This window comes from Balaenoptera acutorostrata, chromosome X (assembly GCF_949987535.1).
Source record: "Balaenoptera acutorostrata chromosome X, mBalAcu1.1, whole genome shotgun sequence".
NCBI lineage: Eukaryota > Metazoa > Chordata > Mammalia > Artiodactyla > Balaenopteridae > Balaenoptera > Balaenoptera acutorostrata.
In genome coordinates, this window is record NC_080085.1 from 131,145,776 (window position 1) to 131,169,725 (window position 23,950).

General features: G+C 44.7%; 1 protein-coding gene and 1 pseudogene across 2 annotated transcripts in view; one reads left to right on the forward strand and one right to left on the reverse strand.

The window, feature by feature from the left end:
- Window positions 1–2,727: 2,727 nt before the first annotated feature.
- LOC103000190 (ADP/ATP translocase 3-like) lies at window positions 2,728–7,433 on the reverse strand (annotated as a pseudogene).
- A 4,239-nt stretch (window positions 7,434–11,672) lies between these two features.
- LOC130706203 (melanoma-associated antigen 10-like) overlaps window positions 11,673–23,950 on the forward strand; it is a 29,531-nt gene continuing 17,253 nt past the window's right edge. The window contains exon 1 of one of the 2 annotated variants that reach the window (XM_057537504.1): window positions 11,673–12,092. In XM_057537504.1, the coding sequence (XP_057393487.1) occupies window positions 11,966–12,092 (127 nt within the window). In that variant the 5' untranslated portion in view covers window positions 11,673–11,965. The remainder of the gene's footprint in view (window positions 12,093–23,950) is intronic. The other variant, XM_057537506.1, reaches the window with a different exon arrangement.

Here is a 23,950-nt window from a genome sequence, read left to right on the forward strand (position 1 = left end):
GTCATTTAACTAAAGCTCAACTGTTACACTCCGGGTGACATGATTGTGGCTCTCGTTGTCTCCCTTTCCACAGTCAGGTTCTGCCTTTCAGCCTTATTTGATGTTTATTCTTTCTAGCAAAACCTCTCCCTGAATTAAGGCCAGGCACAGCACAGGTAATTTTGAGGTTTATATTTCAAGTCCTAAGAGCCCCCATTTCCCAGAGCACCAGCAGTTCAGGGAAGCGTACCGACCCCATCCCTTATTCTCGGTAGAATCTGGCCTTTCCTTTTCAGCTAGCCCTCCCTCTTCCCCTTGTGCCCGATGTCTGGGCAAACTGGTAAGAAAGCCTGGGTGCTCCTTCCTTTGGCACCAGAGGGAGATTAGAACCATGTGTGCCCCTGACCACATGTGAAAACTCTCACCTCGACCCCGCCTCCTCACCATGGTAAAATCTCAGGCCACTCTCTATCCTTGCTCTCACAAGTCACTTCACAGCTGGTTGAGAGGCTTGTCCTGCTCTCTTGAGACCCCTTGATTCTGTAAGTAATGAACCATTTCTTGACTTCTTGGTGTGTGTGTGTGTGGTGTCATTGGTCTCCACGTCCAAAGCAAATTTTGGGTGGGGGTCTGTCTGTCTCTCAGGTTACATTGGTGGAAATTATGTGCAAGTCTATGGAACTGCCCCCCCACCCCCCCACACACAACCAAGAGAGTCAATTACAGACAATATCACAGGAAGCATGGCAGAGATTAGAGCCGCTCTGAAAGATGTAGGGGTGGTGGTCCCCATCATATCTCCATTTACTTTGCCAGTCTGTTCACTGCAGAAATTGGATGAATTCCGTAGAGTGACTGTATACCCCAGGCTTCACCAACTAGGAATTCCAGTTGTGGATGCTGTGTGCTGGACGTGGTATAATTGCTCAAGCAGATGAATAAGGCCTTAGGTCCATGTTACGTGGCCATTGATTTGATGAGTGCATTCCTTTCTATTCCAACCAACCAAAGAAAGAGGATAAGAAGCAGTTCACAATTATGTGGACATCTTTATTTACAGTTTGGCCCACTACCATGTTAACTCTCCTGCCCTGTGTCATATCTGTACTCTCTTATAACATAGTACAAAGAGATGTGGATCATCTAGACAGCCCATAGAACATCAGTCAGATCAGTTACACTGACACCATCATACTGATTGGACAGGAAGAGTAAGAGGCCTCTCTAAGACACATGTGCTCAAGAGCATGGGAGATAAACGCTATGAAGATTCAGGGACCTGACATTTCAGTGAAGGTTTTAGGAGTCCAGTAAGCAGAGGCATGCCAGGATGCCCCCTCCAAAGTACAAGACAAATCATCGCGTCGTGAATCCTCCACCACAAAGAAGAAAGTAGCACACCTGGTAGGCCCCAGCATTATTGCTGCGGTCCATGTATCAGGTGATGCAGAAGGCTGAGGGCTGGGGTGCAGGAGAGGAACCTGCAGCAGAGGTAGGGTGCAGGAAGGAACTTGCAGCAGAGGTGGGGTGCAGGAAGGAACCTGCAGCAGAGCTGGGGTGCAGGAGAGGAAGCTTCAGAAGAGGTGGGGTGCAAGAGAGGAACCTGCAGCAGAGGTGGGGTGCAGGAAGGAACCTGCAGCAGAGCTGGGGTGCAGGAGAGGAACCTGCAGCAGGTCCAGGCTGTAGTGCAAGTAGCTGTGTGGACCATCTTATATGACAGACCCCATGGTGTCAGAGGTATCAGTAATGGGCAAGGATGCAGTGTCAAGTTCAAGGTCAGCCCCTGTAAGAGAATTGCCACTCAGTCCCCTGGGGTTCTGGAGGAGGGTCATGCCATCAGCATCAGAGATTATATGTCTTTCTAGAAATAGCCTCTGGTGTGTTTCTGGGCCCTGGAAGAGACAGATGCTTGACTATGGGACACCAACTGACTCTGTGTCTGGAACTTCTCATCATGAGCTGGGTCCTGTCAAGTCAAAATCAGATGGCCGATCAGCAACTCACTGTAGGATGGAAGTGGTGCATCTGGAATGCAGCCCGGGCAGGGACAGAGGTATAAGGTTTGTGAGCAGTAGCACAGGCCCTCATGTTACCCATCACAGTCATACCAGAGCTCCTCCCTCAGCTCACACTATGGCCACATGATCCCATACAGCCAGATGAAGAAGGAGGAGAAGGTCTAAGCTTGGCTTTTGGATGGATTTGCTTGGTCTTTGGGTACAAGTTGAAAATGGATGGCAATTACATTCAAGCCACACCTAGGGATGTCCCTGAAAGAAAAGGGGGAGGGAAGATCTAAACCCCTAAAATGGGTTAGGGTGGAGGTACAAGGGGTGTTTTTTGTTTTTCTTTTGTCTGTGTCCTGGTTTTATTGTTTTGCAGCAGAATGCCCAACATTGAACATAATTGCAACTATTTGGCTGTGCCAAAGATAATAATGCTTAAGTGCAAATGGGAGACATGATTTTTTTAAATAAATATTTAAATAGAAGTTGGTCCTACGACCACCTGAAGTCTAGGTCTGGTCGGAGCTGCCTCACCTGTGGACCCGTGAAGACATCATGATTCCACTCCCTCCCTAATCAGTACATGGACACAGGGTGCCAATGGTCGTGATCACAATGAGCCTTTTGCCAGAGCCACCTCCACCTCTCCACAAACATGGTGAAATTTCTCGAAGATCAATGGTCCATAAACGTTAAGTATTCTACGTGGTTCTCTTGGTCTGTGTGCCCAGCGGGGTGGGGCCTAGCTGACCCCCTTCAGGCCATCATACAGGACCGGCATGGAGGCAGCGCCCATGAGGCAGAGGACGCTGGACAGGCGCCCTTGAAGAAGGCTTTGCCCCTTTCGTCTTTGAAGATCTTCTGCTAGCAGTTAAGGGCCCCCCTGTACATGATGTTGGCTCCTTTGTGCCCTGACTGCATCATCATCCGCCACCACTTGGTGCTGAAGGGGTAGGAGACCATGCTGGCCACCGCTGTCATGTTCTTAGAGTCAAGGAGCATGACTTTGGCGCTGTCGTACATGCCAAAGTAGGTGGCCTGGTAGATGATGCTCTGCACGGAGACGCTGAAGCCCTGGCACAGACCCTGGATGCCATCAGACCTGGTGATCTGCACCAGTCTCCTAATCCTTTGAACTCGATGTCAGATTTCCCGAAGTCAGCCGCCAGGTGGGTTCTGGTGAAATCCAGGGGGTAGACGAAGCAAGAGGGAGGTGGATCTGGCCACCCCACCAGAGGCCAGATTGCCAGCAAAATACTTCCAGAACTGCGTGTGCTTGTCCAAGGCCCCCAGGAAGCTCTGCTTATACTTATCCTTGAAGGCAGAGTTGAGGACTTGAGTGGGAAGTAGTGGATGACCCAGGTTGTCCGTCCAGAAGAACAGCACGCCCTGCTCCTTGGGGATGCGCACGATGCAGTCCACGACGCCCTTGTACTGCTTGTCGGCTACAATCTTCTTGCTGGTGTACTGCAGCTGCACAGCAGTTTTACCCACTCCATCGGGGCCACAGCCATCTTGGAGATGGTGGCGGCAATGCCTCTGGCCAGGAAGTCCTTGGCAAAGGAGAGGGCCTGTTTCGTTGTGGTGGCAGAACGGGCAGCTCAGTGAGTGGGGAACAGAGCGGAGGCACAGAGAGCTGGAGGGTGGGCGCTGCCGGTCAGCCCTGTTGCCGCTGGGACCGAAAATGCAGGCCTGGCATCTCATACAAGATGGTATACTGTCAGGGGATATACTTCAGACTGAAGGATGTGTCTGAGTGGGCGCATGAGCGTGGGATCCTCTGGTATCCCATATTGCATCACCCAGAAGCTGCTAGCTTTGTAGCATGCCACAATGTCCTGCTGAAGGTGCAGCTGAAGCACATGCTTCGAGGCGATACTCTGCAGTGATGGGGCGCCATCCTCCAGAATGCAGTATATGCACTGTATCTGAGACCTCCATGTGGCACTGTGTCCCCAGTAGGAAGAGTACGTGGGACTGGGAGCCAAGGGGTGGAAGCCAGAGTGGCCCCACTTTCCATCTTTCCTAGTGACCTACTCAGGTGGACATTGTGTGTCACATCTCCTTAGCTCTGGACTTTGCAGGAGAGGATATTCTGGTCCCTAAAGACAGTGCACTCTCACCAGGAGACACAGCCAGAGTCCTGTGGTGCTTATAGATATGACTGCTGCCCGGCATTTTTTTGCTCCCTGTGTCCAGAGAGCAGCAGGCAGGAAGAGTCGCCATTTCAGCAGGGGTAAGCAACACTTATCAAGGAAGAGGCAGAACTGCTCTGACAGCTGCGGCAGGCAGCAATGTGTGCGCAACACAGATGATGTGCTTAGGTGACTTGGTGCTCATTTGCCCAGTTGTGCCTGTGAATGGCCAAGTGCAGCAGTTCTGCCCTGAGAAGGGTATGGATGCCAGGGACTAAGGCCTCAGGGATGAAGAAGAGTGACCAAGACTGCAGAGGTGATAGCAGAGGGTGAGGGAAGCCTAGAATGGGCGGTGGAGGAGGGAGGTAACGAGTAGCTGTCACAGCTGCAAGACCAACTGCATCAATGGCGTTGTACTTCGTCCCACCAATTTCTCTCTTCTAAGTGGACACTCAAGAAGACAGGCACGTGGGAGCCACAGAGAAACTGCTCCCTGAACATGTGTCCATGGAACAGTGGATCTGTGTGGCGCAAGGGGTGGACTGGGGCAGCTACGGAAGCTCACCACTTAGATGTCACTTTAAGAGAGGACTTCAGTCAGCTGACAGCGTCCAGATGCAATGCTTTCAGGATCCACTGCAGCATTTGCACAGAGGTCATGCTATTCCCAGGCAGCACCCAGTCTACGACTTAGCACAGCAGGGCTACCAGAATCATTTCTGCTCAATGTGGGACTCCTCAATGGGCCGTCTTTGCACCAGAGCTCCCAGTGGGCTGGCCAAGACTTTCTCAAAGCTGCACCATCGTCTAAGGCGCTCCCTTCCAGCCCTTCTTCTATCTCCCTCTCCTTCCACAGGTGTCGTACATTCACTGTGGTCTGAAGGCTCTTCCTGCCTACCCCCCTTTATCTTTCTCAATAAATCTTTTGCACTTTCTAACTCCATCTTGGCTTCCTGGAGGACCTGAACTGACACATTTCATTTGAGGCAAGAGAGTACTCTGTCTCTTCTTCCATGGCAAAGGTAGGAGAAAAGCCAAAACACTCTTTCCTCCTAAAAATTTCCTTTCAAAATTACCTTCGAAATATTTTCTCTTCTCTTAAATAGCATTGATGGGATGGTGCTTGCTGCAGTGGCTTTACCATATTTTAGTAAATTCAGCACCGTAGGGGGTTTGTTTGAGGGATTTGGGAGCTGATCACACGCAACGAGCTTTATTGGGTTGCATGTGCTCCGTAGCATGAGACCATCCAGAGGCTTATGGGTGGGCTAAGGAAACACCACCCAGAAGGAGAGGAGGGTAAGGTAACTGTTAAGGGAGAGGGAATCAGAGAGGAGGCTTAAATGTCTTGGTGATGGCACTCAGCAGCATGGCAGGGAGTCTCTAGGTCAGAGAATTCTGAAGGGCAGCAGTGGCTTGGCGTCTTATCAATGGCCAATGGATGTGGGGTAAGGTGTCCTGGGAATTACAAGGCAGGCAGGCCCTAATTGACTAATAATCTGCTGGTTTGGGCTATTTTAAAAATAATTTAATGTGTAAAAACTGGAGTTTGGCACCAGTGGGATTTTGAGCTAATGAATCTCAGCCTGCAACGAAGAAATAGAAAAGCGAGGGGCCAATACACAGAGGCCATCTGAGGCTGATTTATATAACAAGCATTTTGATGTATTTCTGTTGAGAACGGAGACCGTGCAGGGACTTAGCACCTCCTGTCCTCAGGTTTGGGCTAAAACCCTGAGGAGACAGGCAACATTCCATTTAACATCCTGTTACATATTTAATAAATATGTATTCAATACTATGTATATAGCTATGTTCTGCCATGCATTGCCCCAGGTGCCAGAGATACAATGGATAGCGAAACCACTCATGGTTCCTGCCATCATGGAGCTTTGAATTGCGGGAGGAATTGCACAAATACATATGTAATCATTATGTTAAGTGCTTGAGAAAGGCAAGTACTACAAGACTGCTACAAGAGTGTGTTAGAGAGGAACTTAAGTTAGATGGAGGCAGGAGTGCCAGTTGAGGTGCCCTTGGTGAAGGGACATGAATGCTGAGACCTGAAGGATGAGTAGGAGTTGGCCAGGCAAAGAGCGAGGGAGGTTGTGCTCAGGCAAAAAGAACAGAGTATGCAGTGGGCACAAAAGTGACCTCTACCTCAGCCACCCACTTCTGCTGTCACTTTCCAGGCTTTGTCATCTCCTGTAACTGCCCCCACCTTGATAATCAGTGATTCAAGCTTCTCACTCTGATTACAGACTCCCCGCTGTGGTCATTTTCCAACCTCTTCAGGGCCTTCAGGCATTGCCTTTCTCTGTCTCTCCCTATCTGTCAGCCATCTCCTTTTTCACTTAATCTTTATTTAAATGACTTTACTCAGGTATAATTAAAATGCACATATTTAAAGTGTACAGTTTGATAAAGCTTTCTCATACCCCTTTGAAGTCCCTCCCTCCTGTATCCTGCAACCTTGTTAAACTCACTTATTACTTCTAGCAGCTTTTTCTTGGTAGATTCTATGAGATTTTTCTACATAGAAAATGTTGTCTTCAGATAACAGCAGTTTGACTTCTTTTCTAATAATGAATACCTTTTACTTCTTTTTCTTAACATGAGACAGAACTCTTCTCTGTCTTAGAAAGGCTTTTTGCTTAGCTCCTTAGCTTCTGACTCAGTCCTCTACCTCTTCTTTGTCATTGCAATCTTGGCTCCTTAAGTCTCCAATTTTGTGTCTCCAGGCCTGTGAGACCACTGAAAGCTGTGCTGGTTTTTTGGTCCCCAGATATATCCATCTACCTGGATGAAGCCTGGATTCTCAGCCTCCTTCACTGCCCTAGAATTGGCAAATGTCCCCAGAGGAGAAGAAGCTGTAAAATATCAGTGTACCTTTCCATGGTTCTCCTTTCTCCTGCACGTTGGCCCCTTAAGTTCTGATCACTTCAGTAGGTCTCCAGTGGTTTAAACTGATCTTTTTCGTCATATTTTTAAAAATTGTTTTTGCTATTTAGAATGTTATTATTATTAAATATTGCATATATATAAAAGAAAGATAATGTATCGTGTACATTAACAGTCCAAGGAATAGTAGAAAACCAAACGCCCATGAGTCTGTAACAGAGGAGAACAAACCTAACTCCATATTCGATCTATTCCTTTAGCTCTAATCTCTGTGCTTAGTCATGCTGGCTCTGAACCTTTGTCTCTTCAATCAGTAAAAGAACATTGCCCCATAGCCTGAAATATACAATAGTCTTTTCTCAAGGCTCTGCCTCCCAGGCTTAACCTTTAAAGCCATAACACTTTCATTCATATAGACATAAAAAGTTATAGAACAGAAAATCACATTTGTCTTATTGAAGGTTTACAGGAACTCCGTGACCTGATCTACCTGGACGCCTACAAGAACAAGGGACTATCACATCCTCTCTGGGGTCTGGCCAGCACCAAGAGGTCTGCAACAACCAGCCACACCCTCTCCCCTTTTAGTATAAAAGAAGCCTGAATTCTACCTTGGGGAAAATGGTTCTTTGGGATATGAATCTGCGATCTTCTCAGTCTGCTGGCTTTCTGAATAAAGTCGCTGTTCCTTGCCTCAACACCTTGTGTCTCCATTTATTGGCCTGTCATGTGCCGAATAGTATGAGCTTGGACTTGGTAACAAATCCACCATGAAGGTAAGCTTTAGGTACAGAGCCCCCCGACCCTCCTCACTTATATTCAGCCCTAGTCCACCCTCGTGCCACTATTCTACATTATTGTTATTTTAAAAATTCATTTAAAATGAGATATAATTGACGTATAACTGTGTAAGTTTAAGGCGTACAGTGTGTTGACTTCATACATTTATATGTTGCCATGTGTTACCACCTTAGGGTTAGCTAACATGTCTGTCACATCACATAATTTTATTTATTTATTTATTTATTTATTTTTTGGCTGTGTTGGGTCCCCGTTTCTGTGCGAGGGCTTTCTCTAGTTGCAGCAAGCGGGGGCCACTCCTCATCGCGGTGCGTGGGCCTCTCACTGTCGCGGCCTCTCTTGTTGCGGAGCACAGGCTCCAGTCGCGCAGGCTCAGTAGTTGTGGCTCACGGGGCCCAGTTGCTCCGCGGCATGTGGGATCTTCCCAGACCAGGGCTCGAACCCGTGTCTCCTGCACTGGCAGGCAGATTCTCAACCACTGCACCACCAGGGAAGCCCACATCACATAATTATCATTTATTTTTTGTGGTGGGGACATGTGTCATGTTTTAATGGGATTTTCCTGTTGTTCTCTATAGGAGCATTTGTCTGCCAAAAACTACCCTGTCATACCCATAAGCAGAAGTCAAATCAATAAAATCATGACCCCTTCAATGTTTCTCAAATTTTACCACCTGTTCTCATCTCTTCTACCACCATGTAGTCCAAATTAAGACCATATATCCCCTATATTAGTCCAACAGCCTCCTAAATTGATCTTGTATCCACTTTGCCTCCTTCTTATGCGTTCCTCATATAGCAGCCAGAATTATTTTTAAAAAACAAATCATATTATGTTACTTCCATGCTCAAAACCCTTCAATTGCTTCCTACTGCTTTCTTAGCATAAAATGAAAAACATTTTTAATCACAATAAATGGCATTTGCTGAGTTGTGATAATGCTCAATGTACCAGGCACAGTATCGTTTGATTTTCAGAGTAATGCAAATGATTATTTCCATTATTTCCCTTGTTTATACCAATGAGTAAGTGGAAATCTATAAAGTTGAATTGAATTGGTTAAGGACACAGTTAGAAGCGGTGAAGCTGGAATTCCAAGCCAGGCCTTTTCAGCTCCAATGTACGTGTTTGAAACAGTTATATAGATATAGATATATAGATACCTGACTTCTTCAGGGCAGGCAGGTAGGCTGGAGACCCAGGGAAGAGTTAATGTTACAGCTTGAGTCCGAACGCAGTCTGGAGGCAGAATTTCTTCCTCGTGGAGGGACTTCAGTCTTTTCTCTTAAGACCTTCAACTCTTTGGATGCAGTGCACTCAGATTATGGAAAATAATCAGCTTTATTTATAGTCCACTGATTCAAATGTTAATCACATCTAAAAATACCTTCACAGCAACATCTAGAGACATGTTTAACCAAGCAACTGGGCAGTACAGCCCAGCCAAGTTGACACATAAAATCAACCACCATACTCCCTGACTATATTTTCATTGTAAAGAATTCAAACAATGGGAAGTATAGAGAAGAAATACCGAGAGTCACACTCCCACCTCTGTCCCCTACCCTCCACAGAGGTGAACACTGTCAACCTCTCAGTGAACATCCTTCCAGAGCTCTGCCTATTCCTTTAACATTCATACATATAAACATATATATATATATATATATATGTTTATAATTTGGTTTATTTTATTTAAATGGGATCATTCTATAAGTATTGTTTGTGTCTTGTTTTCCCTCTTGATTGGTAAGTCACATATATTTATCTTTTATTTTTTTACTTGGACAAAACATTTATTCAGTGCTTACAATATTAGGTGATACAATTGAGTAAAAAGCAAAAGTCCATCTTTGACCCCCTTCCTGAACCTCGCCCTCTTCCTCAAAGGTAAACACTGTTATCGTTTGGTGTGTACACATGCAAACTTTGGACACAATATTACACACGGAGCTGAAGATGACAGAGTGTGACTCTGCATCCCCTTCATGTGCTCTATTCTTCTCCATCCTTACCCCTGCATAATTTATGTCAAGAACGGCATGTTATGACATTGATATTATGTCATGAGACAAAGTCTATATTAATAAGAGAGAAGCTTGTTTGTCTTGCAAGTGTGACACTATGAAGCATATGAGAATCTTAAGACTATTCCTATGGAGGACTGTCAGTGACTGATGGCTGTAAGAATCACCCTTTCCTTTCAAACCTGGGGCCAGGAGCTATTAGCTCCCAGGTTGGGGGACGGGTATATAAAGGTCAAGAATAATTTTTCAACCAGAAAGCCAAGACTTTGTTTTACTGTGTGGATTTATTACACAATTATCTGCAGGAACTTTCCAACAGAAGATATCAGGGGAAGGGAGGATTTTGAGATGGGGAGCTTATCCTGGGTTATCAAGATGGGCCTTAAATCCAATCACAACTGTCCTTATAAGACAGAAGCAGAGGAGATATCTTTCTCTCTCTCTCTCTCTCTCTCTCACACACACACACACACACACATATACATACAGAGGAGGAGAAGGTGTTGTGAAGGAGCACAAAGAGATTGGAAGATGCTGACCTTGAAGGCGGACCTTGAAGTGATGCAGACACAAGGCAAGGAATGCTGGCAGCCAACAGAAGCTGGAAGAGGCAAAGAAGAATTCTACTCTAGAGCCTCCAGAGGTAGCTCAGCCCTGTCAACCTTGGATTCAGCTCAGTGATAATAATTTTGAATTTCTGGCCTCCAGAACTGTGATAGAATAAATTTCTGTTGTTTTATACCACCCAGTTTGTGGTAATTCATTAGAGCAGCCATAGAAAACTCATACAGGACCAAGTCTAACTGTTCAAGTGTCAGCCACAACTTCCATACACACCTAGTGTGTCAGTGCTAAATGTCAGATGGTCACAGAGGAGGTAGGAGCTTTGGAAAGGCAATTGCCAACATGCTTGGATCCACAGGCTCCAGGGGTAGGAACAATGCATAAAGATTTTGACCTTGGGAATCTCCCTGAGACTGAGGAATGGGAAGAGAAATTAAAGGGGAATCTGAGGACTTGGATCAATGTTTACTCCCCTGTGAGTGGTTTGTGAGGTAGACAAAGGAAGGCAACAGTAAATAGAGTTACAGGGCCCTCATTCTTTAAGCGAGCACTCTAGGGGAGAGGCTTGGTCAGAGGCCAGTGATTCGAGGGACCATATTAATAAATTCTTAATTAATTAGTGGCACTTTGGCAGAATCTTAAAGCTGTAATGAATCTGCCATCACCGTGGTGCACAAGAAATCTAGGGGACATGGGATGACTATGCATGGCAGGATGCTGGGAAAATGGAGACAGAGACTGACTGGAGATCAAGATGCCCTAGACCACCTCAGAGGCCACCTATGGTTGTATGTAAGGCTCAGGGGAAAGGGGGAAGACATAGAAATAGTCACTGCTATTTGTACTCTGTTTAATGCCCTTTAAATCAATCTTATGAACTTTAAAGGAACCAGTTAATAATAATAACTTTAGAAAGACAAATGGCCAAGATTCCTCTGAATGAATATTCCCTTGTTAGTTTTGGATTTGACAAAGTAACTTTCCCCAAACCTTTAAACATTGGCCACAGAACTAATCAAACACTCCTAAGCATTTAAGGAAAATTACCTGTATATCGGACTGTCTTTACTGTTTCAAATACCCTTAAAAGCCTGGAGGAGAGAAGCTTTAACTGTCAGGCTCACAGAGACAGGGGGCTAGATTCCAAGTCTGTGACCGCACTAGGACCTCCCACCAGCAGAGGGCAGTGGTCCAGACAGCGCGGCCTCTTGACTGGCCGAGGGAGGAAGGCTCTGAGAAGTGATGGGGATGCCGCTAAGCCTGTTGCAGCCCCTCACAAGCCTGAACGGCTCAGGAAGTGCTTTCCCCACAGGATGCTGGGGAACAGAAGGTGTTTCTCCTCGATTCCTGCAGGGAATACGTGTGCGCGGTACACATACCGTCCAAACGGGGGCGGCTCACAACCCGTCCGGATGTCCCAACCAGAGTTAAAGTGGGCTTGCCGAGGCAGCTCTGGGGAGTTGCTCCGGGCGGCGATGGATTCAGCCAGGTTATAACGCTCTGGAACGGCTTTTTCCCATTGAGAACACTCAGGGAGGAAGACAAGATCCGATGGAGCATTGCGTCTGGAGAGGCGTGGAGGCGGGAGGAGCGGAGACACCCAGTACACGGAGCCCTCCACATCCCAAAGGAAGAAGTTGCATTCCTTTTTTCCTTTGTTTCTCTTTTGGGAAATCCTGTTAGTGCTCTTTTCCTCACGGTTTCCACTTCTTTGTCTTCCTGGGAGAGTTACTCAGTGTTAACTTTCAGCTATCTAATTTAGTCATCAACGGTGTCATTCCTTCTATCGGAATATTTTATTTTATTTTATTTTATTTTTGGCTGCACTGGGTCTTCATTGCTGCGCTGGACTTTCTCTAGTTGCCACTAGAGGGCGCTACTCTTCCTTGCGGTGCGAGGGCTTCTCGTTGCAGTGGCTTCTCTTGTTGTGGAGCGCGGGCTCTAGGCGCTCAGGCTTCAGTAGTTGCAACACGCAGGCTCAGTAGTTATGGCACGCGGGCCCTAGAGCATGCAGGCCTCAGTAGTTGCGGTGTGCAGACCCTAGAGTACGCAGGCTCAGTAGTTATGGCACACGGGCTTAGTTGCTCCGCGGCATGTGGGATCTTCCTGGACCAGGGATTGAACCCGTGTCCCCTGCATTGGGAGGCGTACTCTTAACCACTGAGCCACCAGGGAACCAGAATATTTTCTTAATTCAGGCAACAGAATTTTTAAATTTCAAGAATTCCCATGACTTCTTTTCAAATTAGCCTCTAGTATTCTCCAGGTTAGTTAGTTAGATATGTCCCTAGTCTGTTGTTAGTGGCAACAAAGACACTGCTCCCAGAAGGCTTCTGGAGTGAGCATTGACCTTGGCAGCAACCTAGAGGAGACTCCCTGATTTGACATTGCAACCCATGCAGGGATAGGGCACTGAAGCTGTCACTGCAGAGAATGGACAGCTAATGGTGTTGGTGCGTTTAAGATTTTAGTTCTTTGACTAGCCTGTCCAGGGCCTAGAAGCTGTCTGGGCTGGCTACCTATTAGCTTCAAGGGCCCAAATACCTGTGGCCATAGAACCTCAATACTTAATTTGCAAAGTGAACAAACATGCTCAAAGTGAAATCTTTTGGAGGCTAACTAGGTCTGGCATTTTCAGACTTGGCTGAGGAAATACTGTTTTTGGCAAAGGCCACCCACACCCTGAGGAATTCTTGAACCACCATTCAGTCACCCAGGGAAATTCCTCCTATGCTTCCAGTTGTCCCTTAGCGTCTCCTTTCCTCCTCATGTCCTTGGGGCTGAGGTTTTGGATGTAATCAGTACATGTTCCTTATTAGGGGAAGGACACTTAAGACTCCCTTTATGGAATATTGGTTATGAAAGCTATTTTTATTTTCTTTAAGAGATACTGATTTAAGTTTAAGCTGTCGCTGAAGTGTGGACTTTAAGATTTGTGACTCATTTCTTTACAGAAGTGAGCGAAACTTTTTGTATACCGCTCCCCAGCCTCTCTGAGATCCGGATGTCAGGAAGTACTGCAAGTGGTCATCGTGCCCTATGGCCTCCAGTGCGACCTGGAGCTTCTCGATGCCTCATGCAGGGGGCCAGAGCCCCTCCCTGGACCCCCACAAATCCATCTGCCATGGCCAACAGCCTCCACCGGATCACAGCAGCCCCAGCGCCTCCCCTCTCAGCATCACTTACGCCCCTCGTGGCCAGGCAGCTCCTCCCTGCACCCTCCCCGACCACATCCCCCCATAAACCCTCCCCCACCCCCCAGCTGGTGGCACTCGTCTCTGGGCCCCGAAAGCCGGGCGCCCCCCCATGCGTAGAGGTCAGACTGCCTCTCTCACCTCCCCACACCGGGGAGTCCTCCCCCGAGCACCCTCAGAGCCAGGGGCTCTCGCCTCTCGCACCCCAGACGCAGAGCCCACCCGTCTTGCCCTCGCCCACCCGGGAGCCGGAGCCCCCTTCCTGCCACGAGCATCCTCCCCCACCCCACCCCCCGCCCCGGCGGGAGCTCCCCCAATGCCTACCGCACCCGCGCCCGGGAGTCCTCCCCACTGACCCGCGCCCCCGCCAGGAGTAGCTCCGCCTTCCTCCCGCCACACACAGCAGCCGTTAGCCCTCGCCTTGTGTCTCGGCCCGAGGAGGGGGAGTGGCCCGCCCGTCGCGTCCTCCCCACCCCCACAGCCAGTCGTCCTCTCCTCTGGCCCCCAAAGCCGGCCCCACCCGCCCAGCAAGAAGCCCTCTGCTCCGGGCCCCCCCACGCTTAGCCATTACCCCACCCTCTGCACCCCAACTCCAGAACGACCCCACCAGCCACCCCGGCAGCCAGCGGTCCTCCCCTCGGACCCGCACACTGGGGGACCCTTCCCCCAGCCCCCCTTCAGCCCGCTGCCCTCTGCCGCCCCTCCCCCACTCCCCATCGAGCAGCCCGTACCCCTCCCCCCACCCCCACTCCTTCCCAGCGCCCCCGGTACCTGCGGAGTCCAGCCCCCGGCAAAGCCCCCGCCTGTCTCCTGACTTTCTCTGACTCTGTGGATGACGCCGGAGTCCCGCTCAGAAGGGGCTGAAGAGCTCGTCTCAGCACTGCAGCCAGGAACTGTGCAGCCGACTGTTCCAGGCACTCTGTGCGAACGCCACGTGGTTTTCCGGGTGCTCCCGGAAGCCCGAGGAAGATGAGGGAGAAAGATCTAGACGTCTCCTTACACAGAAAGTGGTTGGATCAGAAGAGCACGTGAGGAGGCGCTTTGCTACGGAAGCAGCAGTAGCCACGCGCACTGAGGGCGTGAGGTCCCAAGGCTTGGCGCCTCCGGAAGCAATCACAGTAGAAACCCACCTGTAAAGACAGATTGACCTATGTGCCACCATGGGCTCTGCATCTCCAAGTTTGCTCCTCCGACTCCGCAGCCTTGCAGGGAGGCCTTCCTATTGGTGGAAGGCCAATGGGCGTGTCTTTTGCTTCCGGAGGCGCCAAGCCTTGATTGCATGGTCATCCTTATTTAACTGATCCATTTCAAAGTATCAGGAAGTTGCAGACATACAAGCACACTTCACTCCTTAACACCTCAGCACGCATAGCATTACCTAGAGATCAATACCTGTTTACTGTTTTTTTTTTTGGTTTTGGAGGTAAAATTTACATACAGTGAAATGCGCAAGTCTTAAGTGCCCCATGCAGTGAGTTTTGACAAATGCATACGCCAAGCTCTTGTCAGGATACTGAACATTATCAACACCCCAGAAATTCCCTTTGTGCCCATTCCCAGTCAGCTCCCACCACAATTCCACACAGAGGCAACCGCTGTTCTAAATTTTTTCCATCTTAGATTACTTTCACCTATTTGAGAACTTCATATGGATGGAATCATGTGGTATGTACTATTTTGTGTCTGGTTTCTTTCATTCAGTATGATGATTTTGAGATTTATCTATGTTGTTTAATGTGTTGCTTCTTTCCTTTAATAACTGAATAGTATTCCATTATCTGGATATATTCGAGTTGGTTTTTATTCATTCACCAGTTTATGACCTGGTCTCTTTTCATTTTGGAGTATTATAAATAAAGCTACTGTGAACATTCGTGTACAAGTCTGTGTAGACATATGCTTTCATTTAGTTGGGTAACTACCTAGAAAGGGAATTGCCACATCATAGTAGAGTTGTTTTATAAGAAACTGCCAGAATATTCTCCGAAGTGGTTGTACAATTTATGTTCCCACAGATATGTATGAGAGTTCCTTTTCTTTCCAATCCTCCTCTGTATTTGGGGTTGTAAGCCTTTATTTTTAGCCATTTAAGTGGGTGTGAAGTGGTAACTCATTGTGATTTTAATTATCTCCCTGATGACTAATCATGTTGCGTGTGATGTTTTTATGTGTCTGTTCAAATAGCTTGCCCACATTTATGGGTTGTTTGTCTTTTTATTATTTACTTGTAGGTGTATTTTTTTAAAAAATAGCTCTTTTGAGGTATATTTGGCAAACAATAACCTGGACATGTTTAAGCTGTACTATCTGATAAGGTTTGACATATATATATATATACATATATATATATGTTCATGAAACCATCACCACAATCAAGGCAATTAAAGATATCCATTACTCTCAAAGTTTCCTTGTGTCCCTTTGTAGTCCTTTTCTCTTGTCATTTCTTCTTCCTCTTGTCCTCAAGCAACCACTGATCTGCTTTCTGTCACTATAGGGTAGTTTGCATTTTCTAGAGTTTTATGTAAATGGAATCATATAATAAGTGTACTTTTGTATCTGGCTCCTTTTACCCAACAAAATTATTTTGAGATTTATCCATATTGTTGCATGTATCAACAATTCACTCCTTTCTATTGCTGAATAATATTCCATTGCATTAATGTACCATAATGGGTTTATCCATTCATTGGTTGATGGACATTTGGGTAGTTTCCAGTTTGGGGCAACTATAAATAAAGCTTCTATGAACATTTGTGTACAAACCTTTATATGGACATACATTTCCTTTTACCTTGGGTAAATACCAAGGAGTGGTATGGCTAGATAATATAGTAGAGGTATGTTTAACTTTCAAAAAAACTACGAAATCGTTTTCCAAAATGGTTGTACCATTTTACATTCCCACCAACAGTGTAGGAGAGCTCCAGTTGTTTCCTTTTACCTTGGGTAAATACCAAGGAGTGGTATGGCTAGATAATATAGTAGAGGTATGTTTAACTTTCAAAAAAAACCATGAAATCGTTTTCCAAAATGGTTGTACCATTTTACATTCCCACCAACAGTGTAGGAGAGCTCCAGTTGTTTCCTATCCTTGTCAATACTTGGTATGGCCAGTCTTAATTTTAGCCATGCTGATAGGTATGTAGTGTAATCTCATTATGATTTTAATCTGAACTTCCCTGACTAGTGATATTGATGTCAGCCATCTGTTACTCTTCTTTGGTGAAGTGTCTACTTAAACCTTTTGCCCATTTTACAGTATTATTATCAGGTTGTTTGTCTTCTTATTAAGTTGCAAACGTTCTTTATATATTCGGAATACAAGTCTTCTGTCAGGTATATGCTTTGCAAACATTTTCTCCCAGTCTGTAGCTTGTCCTTTGAAGAGCACAAATTCTAAATTTTGATGAAGTTAAGTTTATCAATCTGCTCTTTTATGAATTGTGCTTTTGGTGTCATATCTAAGACATCTTTGTCTAACCCAGGGTCACAAAGATCTTGTTTTCTTTTAAAAGTTGTATGGTTCTAGGTTTTATATTTACTTAGGTTTCTGATCCATTTTGAGTCAATTTTTGTGTGTTTTGTGAGATATGGGTCAAAGTTCATTTTTGTGCATGTGGATATCCAATTATTTCATCATCATTTGTTGAAAAGACTATCTCTACTGTAATTTTTTGCCTATATCAAAGATCAGTTTTCCAGAAATTTGTGGATTCAGGGCTGTCTATACTGTTCTATTGATGTATTTTCTATCTTTATACCAATAACATGAAGTTTTGATTAGTGTAGTTTTGTAATAATCTTTGGAATCAGATAGTGTAAGTTCTATAACTTTGTTCTTTTCAGTGTTGTTTTAACTAGTCTAGGTTTTCTTGCATTCCCAAAAATGGGATTTGGGGATTTTGATTGGGACTGGTTTAAATTCTGTAGATCAATTTGGAGAGAATTGACATCTTTTCACCAATACTGAGTTCTTTGAGCCATAAACTAGGTCTCTCTCCATTTATTTTGGTCTTTAATTTCTCTCACCAATATTTGGTATTTTTCAATGCACTGTTCTTTCATATTTTTTGTCAGATTTGCTCCTAAGTATTGCACATTTTTGATGCTATTGTGAGTGGTATTGTTTTTAAAATTTTTAATTTCTGATTGATCATTGCTAGCATATAGGAATACAATTGATTTTTGTATATTGATCTTATATCCTGCAGCCTGCTGAACTCACATATTAGTTCTAGTAACTTTTCTATAGATTCCATTGCATTTTCTAAATAGATAATCTTGTCATCTGTGAACAAAGACAGTTTACTTCTTCCTTTCCAGTCTGGATGCTGTTTACTTCTTTTCCTTGCCTAATTTCCCAGGCTTGAACCTCCAATACAATGTTGAATAGAAAGTGTAAGAGTGGACATCCCTGTCTTCATTCTGATTTTAGGGGGAAAGCACTCAGTCTTTCACCACTAAGGATGAGGTTAGCTGTAGGTTTTTTATAGATGTCATTTATCAGGTTGAGGAAGTTTCCTTCTATTCCTAGTTTTCTGGGAGTTTTTTTTTTTTTATCATGAATGGATGTTGGATTCTGTCAAATGCTCTTTCTGCATCTATTGAGAATATTGCTATAGTCGGAATGTATCCCCCCTGCCCCCCCCCCAAAATCGTATGTTGAAATCTTAACTCCCAAAGGTGATGGTATTAGGAGGTGGGGCCTTTGGGAAGTATTTAGGTCCCAATGGGATCAATGCCCTTATAAAACAGGCTCCAGAGATGCCTTGCTCCTTTAGCATGTGAGGACCTAGCAAGAAGTTGCTGGCTATTAACTAGGAAGGGAGCCCTCACCAGGATGCAACCATGTTGGCACCTTGATCTTGGACTTCCAGCCTCCAGAACTGTGAGAAATTTCTGTTGTTTATAAGCCACACAGTCTGTGGTATTTTGTTATACCAGCCTGAATAGACTAAGAGATATGTCATATTGTTTTTATTTTTATTTGTTAATATGCTGAGTTACGTTGATAAAATTTCAAATGTTTAAACTTGTATTCTCATTATAGACTACTTAGTCATAATATGTTATCATTTTTGTATCTTGTTGAACTCCATTTGCTAAAATTTTGTCTAGAATTTTTGCGTGTATGTTGATGAAACACATCAGTCTGTAATTTTCTTTTATATGATGTCTTTGAATGGTTTTGATATAAAGCTAGTGCTGGCCTCGTTGAATGAGTTGGAAGTATTCTTTCCTCCTCACGTCTATGGAAGAGTTTGTGTAATATTGACATTATTTCTTCCTTAAATAATTGGTAGAATTTGATATTCCCGCTTGCATATTTGTTTACATGTGAGGGCAGGCTGCAGAGGATGTCATGCTGGGTGGCTAAAACTTCAGAGACCCAGAGGACACAGTTCAGGGTGACCACAGTGGAGGGAAAGTGAGAAGGAAAATCCTGGACAGGAAAGAACCACAGGCACAGAACCCAAATTTGGCATATAAACTCTACCCAAATCTCTGGTGACACTGGGATGTGTATGTACAGGGTAGACTCCAAGAAAATAACTGAGCAGAGATTTCAGATGACGCTCAACACAGGGGAGACAGAGTTTGGAGTCTGAGTTTAGCTAAGTTAACTGGCTGCTAAAGCAGCAGCAGCAACAATAACACCTCTTTGGAGAAATATAACAGAAAGCAAGAAGCCAGAGCCACTAGAACACATTATTGACAATGTCCAGGATATGATGCTTAATTACTAGACGAAACAAGAAAATGTGGTGACACTCAAGAAAAAAAAAACATTCAAAGGAAACTGACCCTGATACTATAATTCACAGACAATATTTTTAAAGCAGCTATTATAAATATGCTTAAGGACATAAAGCATGCTCATAATTATATTTTTACAGTGATATATGTGCTTCTTCATTAACATATAATATAACAGTATCTAAAACTGGTCTACCAAGTGTCTAATTTTGAGGTAATGCTATTTTTAGTAAATATTTCTAGATATCTGCAATAACTATAATGGGATATAGAAATATTTATTTTTGTTGGTGATGAAGTAACATGTACTGCTAATAGTACTGTGGCTTGCTGTCCACATTCATAATTGAAGGATATGCTATATTTTAGTTGCTTGAGTAAAAATAAATATGAATTTTCCCCCATTCAATTACAGATTCCTTGAGTTCTTAATGTCAGGTTTAGATCTTAAGGTCACAGATACTGTTTTTCCCAGTAAAACCAAAAAACCATGTCTGGCATATAAGAGGTGCTCAAAAATATTTCTTAAATACATGAATACATCTGTGTTCCAGTCTGGTGGTTAAGGGATTAAAATATGTTCCCTAGTCTTTCATATCCATCTTAATAATGAGCTGAGGGGCTTCCCTGGTGGTGCAGTGGTTAAGAATCCGCCTGCCAATGCAGGGGACACAGGTTCGAGCCCTGGTCTGGGAAGATCCCACATGCCGCGGAGCAACTAAGCCCGTGTGCCACAACTACTGAGCCTGTGCTCTAGAGCCCACGTGCCACAACTGCTGAAGGCCTCATGCCTAGAGCCCGTGCTCTGCAACAAGAGAAGCCACCACAATGAGAAGCCCGCGCACCGCAACGAAGAGTAGCCCCCACTTCCTGCCCGTGCAGCAGCAACGAAGACCCAACGCAGCCAAAAGCCCGTGCGCAGCAACGAAGACCCAACGCAGCCAAAAATAAATAAATAATTAAAGAATTTATTAAAAAAAAATGAACTGATAACAAAAGCTACTATTTGATGATTGTTTGATATGTGCCAGGCACTGTTTTATAAATAGTATCTCATCTTATTCTTACAATGACCCTGAGGCATGTACTATTATTACTCCCATTCTCTTGTTACAGAAACTGAGCCAAATAGATTTTAAGCAATCTCTTTAAGGCTACACTGCTTTCTAGCTGGTGTTAGAAAGCAGATTTGTGTGATCCAGAGTCTGTATTCTTAAAGTATTAAGATAAGCTTACTCTGGGTGTCTCAGGCTTGGAGATTGGCCCTCAGTTCTAACATGTCCTGCCCAGGTCTCCTTTGTTGACTAAGGCTCAGACCAGTTCTCTTTCACCCTCATCTTCTTAGGCAACCTGTAGGGCCACCTGGGGGATCTCAGCCATCCCCTCAGCTTCACAAACCAACTCAAATCTAAAGACCACCAAACCTGGATCTCCAGGGCCGAATTCTCTTCTGTTCTCCAAATCCTAATGCCCATCTGCCCACTGGACACCTTCCGCTGATGTTCTTTAAGCTCCTCTACACCAATGCAAGGGTCACCTTCTCTGTGAGGACTTTTCTGACCTTTCCTAATAGATCTTCTCACCTGCTGCGCCTGCCATACTCTGTATACACCTTACCACCACCTCAGTCATATCATATTATCCCCTGCCTCTCCTTACCACTCTGGAGACCATTTCTAGTTTGTTTCTAAATTCTTAGGAATTAGGACAATGTCTGACACAGTAGGTACATAGTAGATGCTGGTTGAATATATCAATACATGAATGAATGATATGTATCAACCCTACTACTTAAATAACACTTTGGCTGTTGTGTTTATTATGACCTATATACATAATCAAGTGTGTAATGTAAAAATATAAATGTAAAGTGTAAAATGTAAAAATAAAAAATACATGGTCGAAGGGAATAATAATGAATTTATAAAATAGGAAATTTTAGCAAGGAAAAAGAAACCAGTCAGAGTAAAATTAAGCATTACATATAGAAGAACATTAACAAGAATTTTCACTAAATTCTCATTAGAAACAGTGGAAGCCAGGAGACAGCAAAACAACATCTTTAAAGTGCTGAAAGGGAAAAAACTTTCAACCCAGAACTCTATATCCAGGGAACATATCCTTAAAGAATGAAGGTGAAATAAGTATATTTTGAGATAGATGAAAGCTAAGAGAATTCATCAACAGATCTGCACTAAAAGAAATGCCAATAAATGCTTTCAATCTGAATAAATATGACAGTAGAGAGAAACCTTGACTTGAAGAATACCAGAAATGGTAAATATGTGGGTAAATATTAATACTTTCTCTTAATTTCCTTATAACACATGTGACTTTTTAAAGTAAAAATGTTGAAAGTGTATTATAGGGTTCATAACATATGTAGATGTAATATATATGGCAACTACAGCATAAAGGATGGGGTAGAGGGGGAACAAATTTATGTAGTAGAAAGGTTCTTACATTTATGTACAATATTAACTCTAAGCAGACAGTGAAAAGTTAAGGATATATATATTATAATCTCTAGAACAACCACTAAAATAACGCTGCAAAGAGGTATAGCCAAAAATATAGCAGATAAATGAAAATGGAATTCTTAAAAAATATTTGATTAACCAAGACAGGAAAGGGGAACACATGAACAAAAATAAGTGGGATAGATAGTGAAAGGATAGACCTAGGTTCCAACCGTTTAAAAAATTACATTCAATGTAAATGGGCTAAACATTCCAATTAAAAGGTAGAGATTATCAGAATAGATAAAAAAGACCTTTTCTGTCTATAAGAGATTCAGTTTAAATATAAAGATACAGATGTTTGATAGTAAGAGGATGCAAAATGACATACCATGCAAGGAGTAAGCATAAGAGAATGGGAAGGGCTATATTAATACTAGACAAAGTGGAGTTAAAGACAATGAGTATTACCTGAGATAAAGGGTAATAATAATATAAGGATCAATTAATCAGGAACACATAGAATTCATAAGTGTATTTGCACCCAATAACAGAACTTAAAATATCTGAAATAAAATTTGACAGAATAAAGGGAGAAATAGATATTTCAACAATTTTAGTTGGAGATTTTAACACTGCTGCTTCAGCAATTGATAGAACAACTAGGCAAGAAATCGGTAAATATATAGAAGATCTGTATGACATAACCAATCACCTTTACTTCACTGACACTTATAGAACAGTATACCTAACAACTGCAAAATATAGATTATTTACAAGGGCACATTGTACATTCACCTGGGTAGATCAAATGCTGGGCAATGAAACAAGTCTCAACAGAAAGAGAGAAATTTTATCTAGTAAATTATCTGAGTCCACGGTGGCATTCCACTACAAATTAATAACCATACTATATCTCCAAATATTTGGAAATTCAACATCATACTTCTAGAGAACCCATGGGTCAAAGAAGAAAACATAAAAGGAATTTAGAAAATATTTCAAATGGAATAATAATAAAAATAAAACGTCAAAATTAGTGGGAGACAGCTAAAGAAGTGATTAGAAGATTGTTAAGTACTAAACCTTGATAAAAAAGATTTTGGAAAAAAGGGAAATTATGGAAAAATACCCCTCATGAACAGTGTAACAAAAATCTTTAACTATCAGCAAGTCAAATCCAGCAATACATAAATAGGAAAGTTTTTCTATTGCCTACTCACAGATGTGAGGCACAGATATTCAGTGACTTGTATAGGCCACTCAGCTGTTAAGAGACTTTATGTTCACCTGACCCAAAGCCCACACGCTTTCTAATGCCATGGCTGCCCGGGTGGGTGAGGGCAGGCTTTACAGTGTGAAGAGGTGTGATAAGGCTCCTGGCTCGGGCACAGCCAGCCCGTGTCTGTTGTGCAGAGTCCAGGCTTAATGAGGGCAGGATGTGAGTGCAGGGTGGGGTCCTGTTATTAGGTTCCTCTGCCCCCACAACTCCTGGCTTCCGGCACCCCACCCCCGACACATTTGGGACAGTTACCGATGGAGGCCATTCTGTTGCTGGAGGGCCAATGAGTGTGCCTGGATGCTCCCAGCCCTGCCACATCAAGCCCTTACCAAGCAGGTCCCGTTGCGGCAACACTGACGCCTCCAGGGCTCTCCTGATCCAGCCATTTGCCCTGCACAGAGACGCTGAGACCTTTCTCCTTCGTCCACCTGGGCTTTCTGGGAGCAGTGGGAAGCCCACGGTGGCCTCAGCACGGAGGGCCTGGGACACCCCTGGACTGTGCAGCGCTGAGGCGCATTCTTCTGGCTCTCAGGCTCCGTCCAGGGCTTCGAGGTGGCCTCTGGAGTCGGCTCGGCAGCCCGCAGGCAGCGCCCACAGAGTCGGAGAAAGTGAGCGGGCGACCAGGGGCTTCGCTCAGGCGGGACCCCAGAATTACCGCGGGCGCCCTGGGCAGGGGCCAGATCGCTACCCCGACAGGCAGTGGGGGCGGGAGGGGCGTCGGGGGTCCCGTCACGCTGGCGAGGAGGGGGTGGGGCTCCTGCCTGCGGGCAGCGGGGGGAGGGGGAGGGGAGGGGATGGTGGCTCCAGCTGCAAAGGGGCAGGTGCTGGTGGGAGGGGGAGG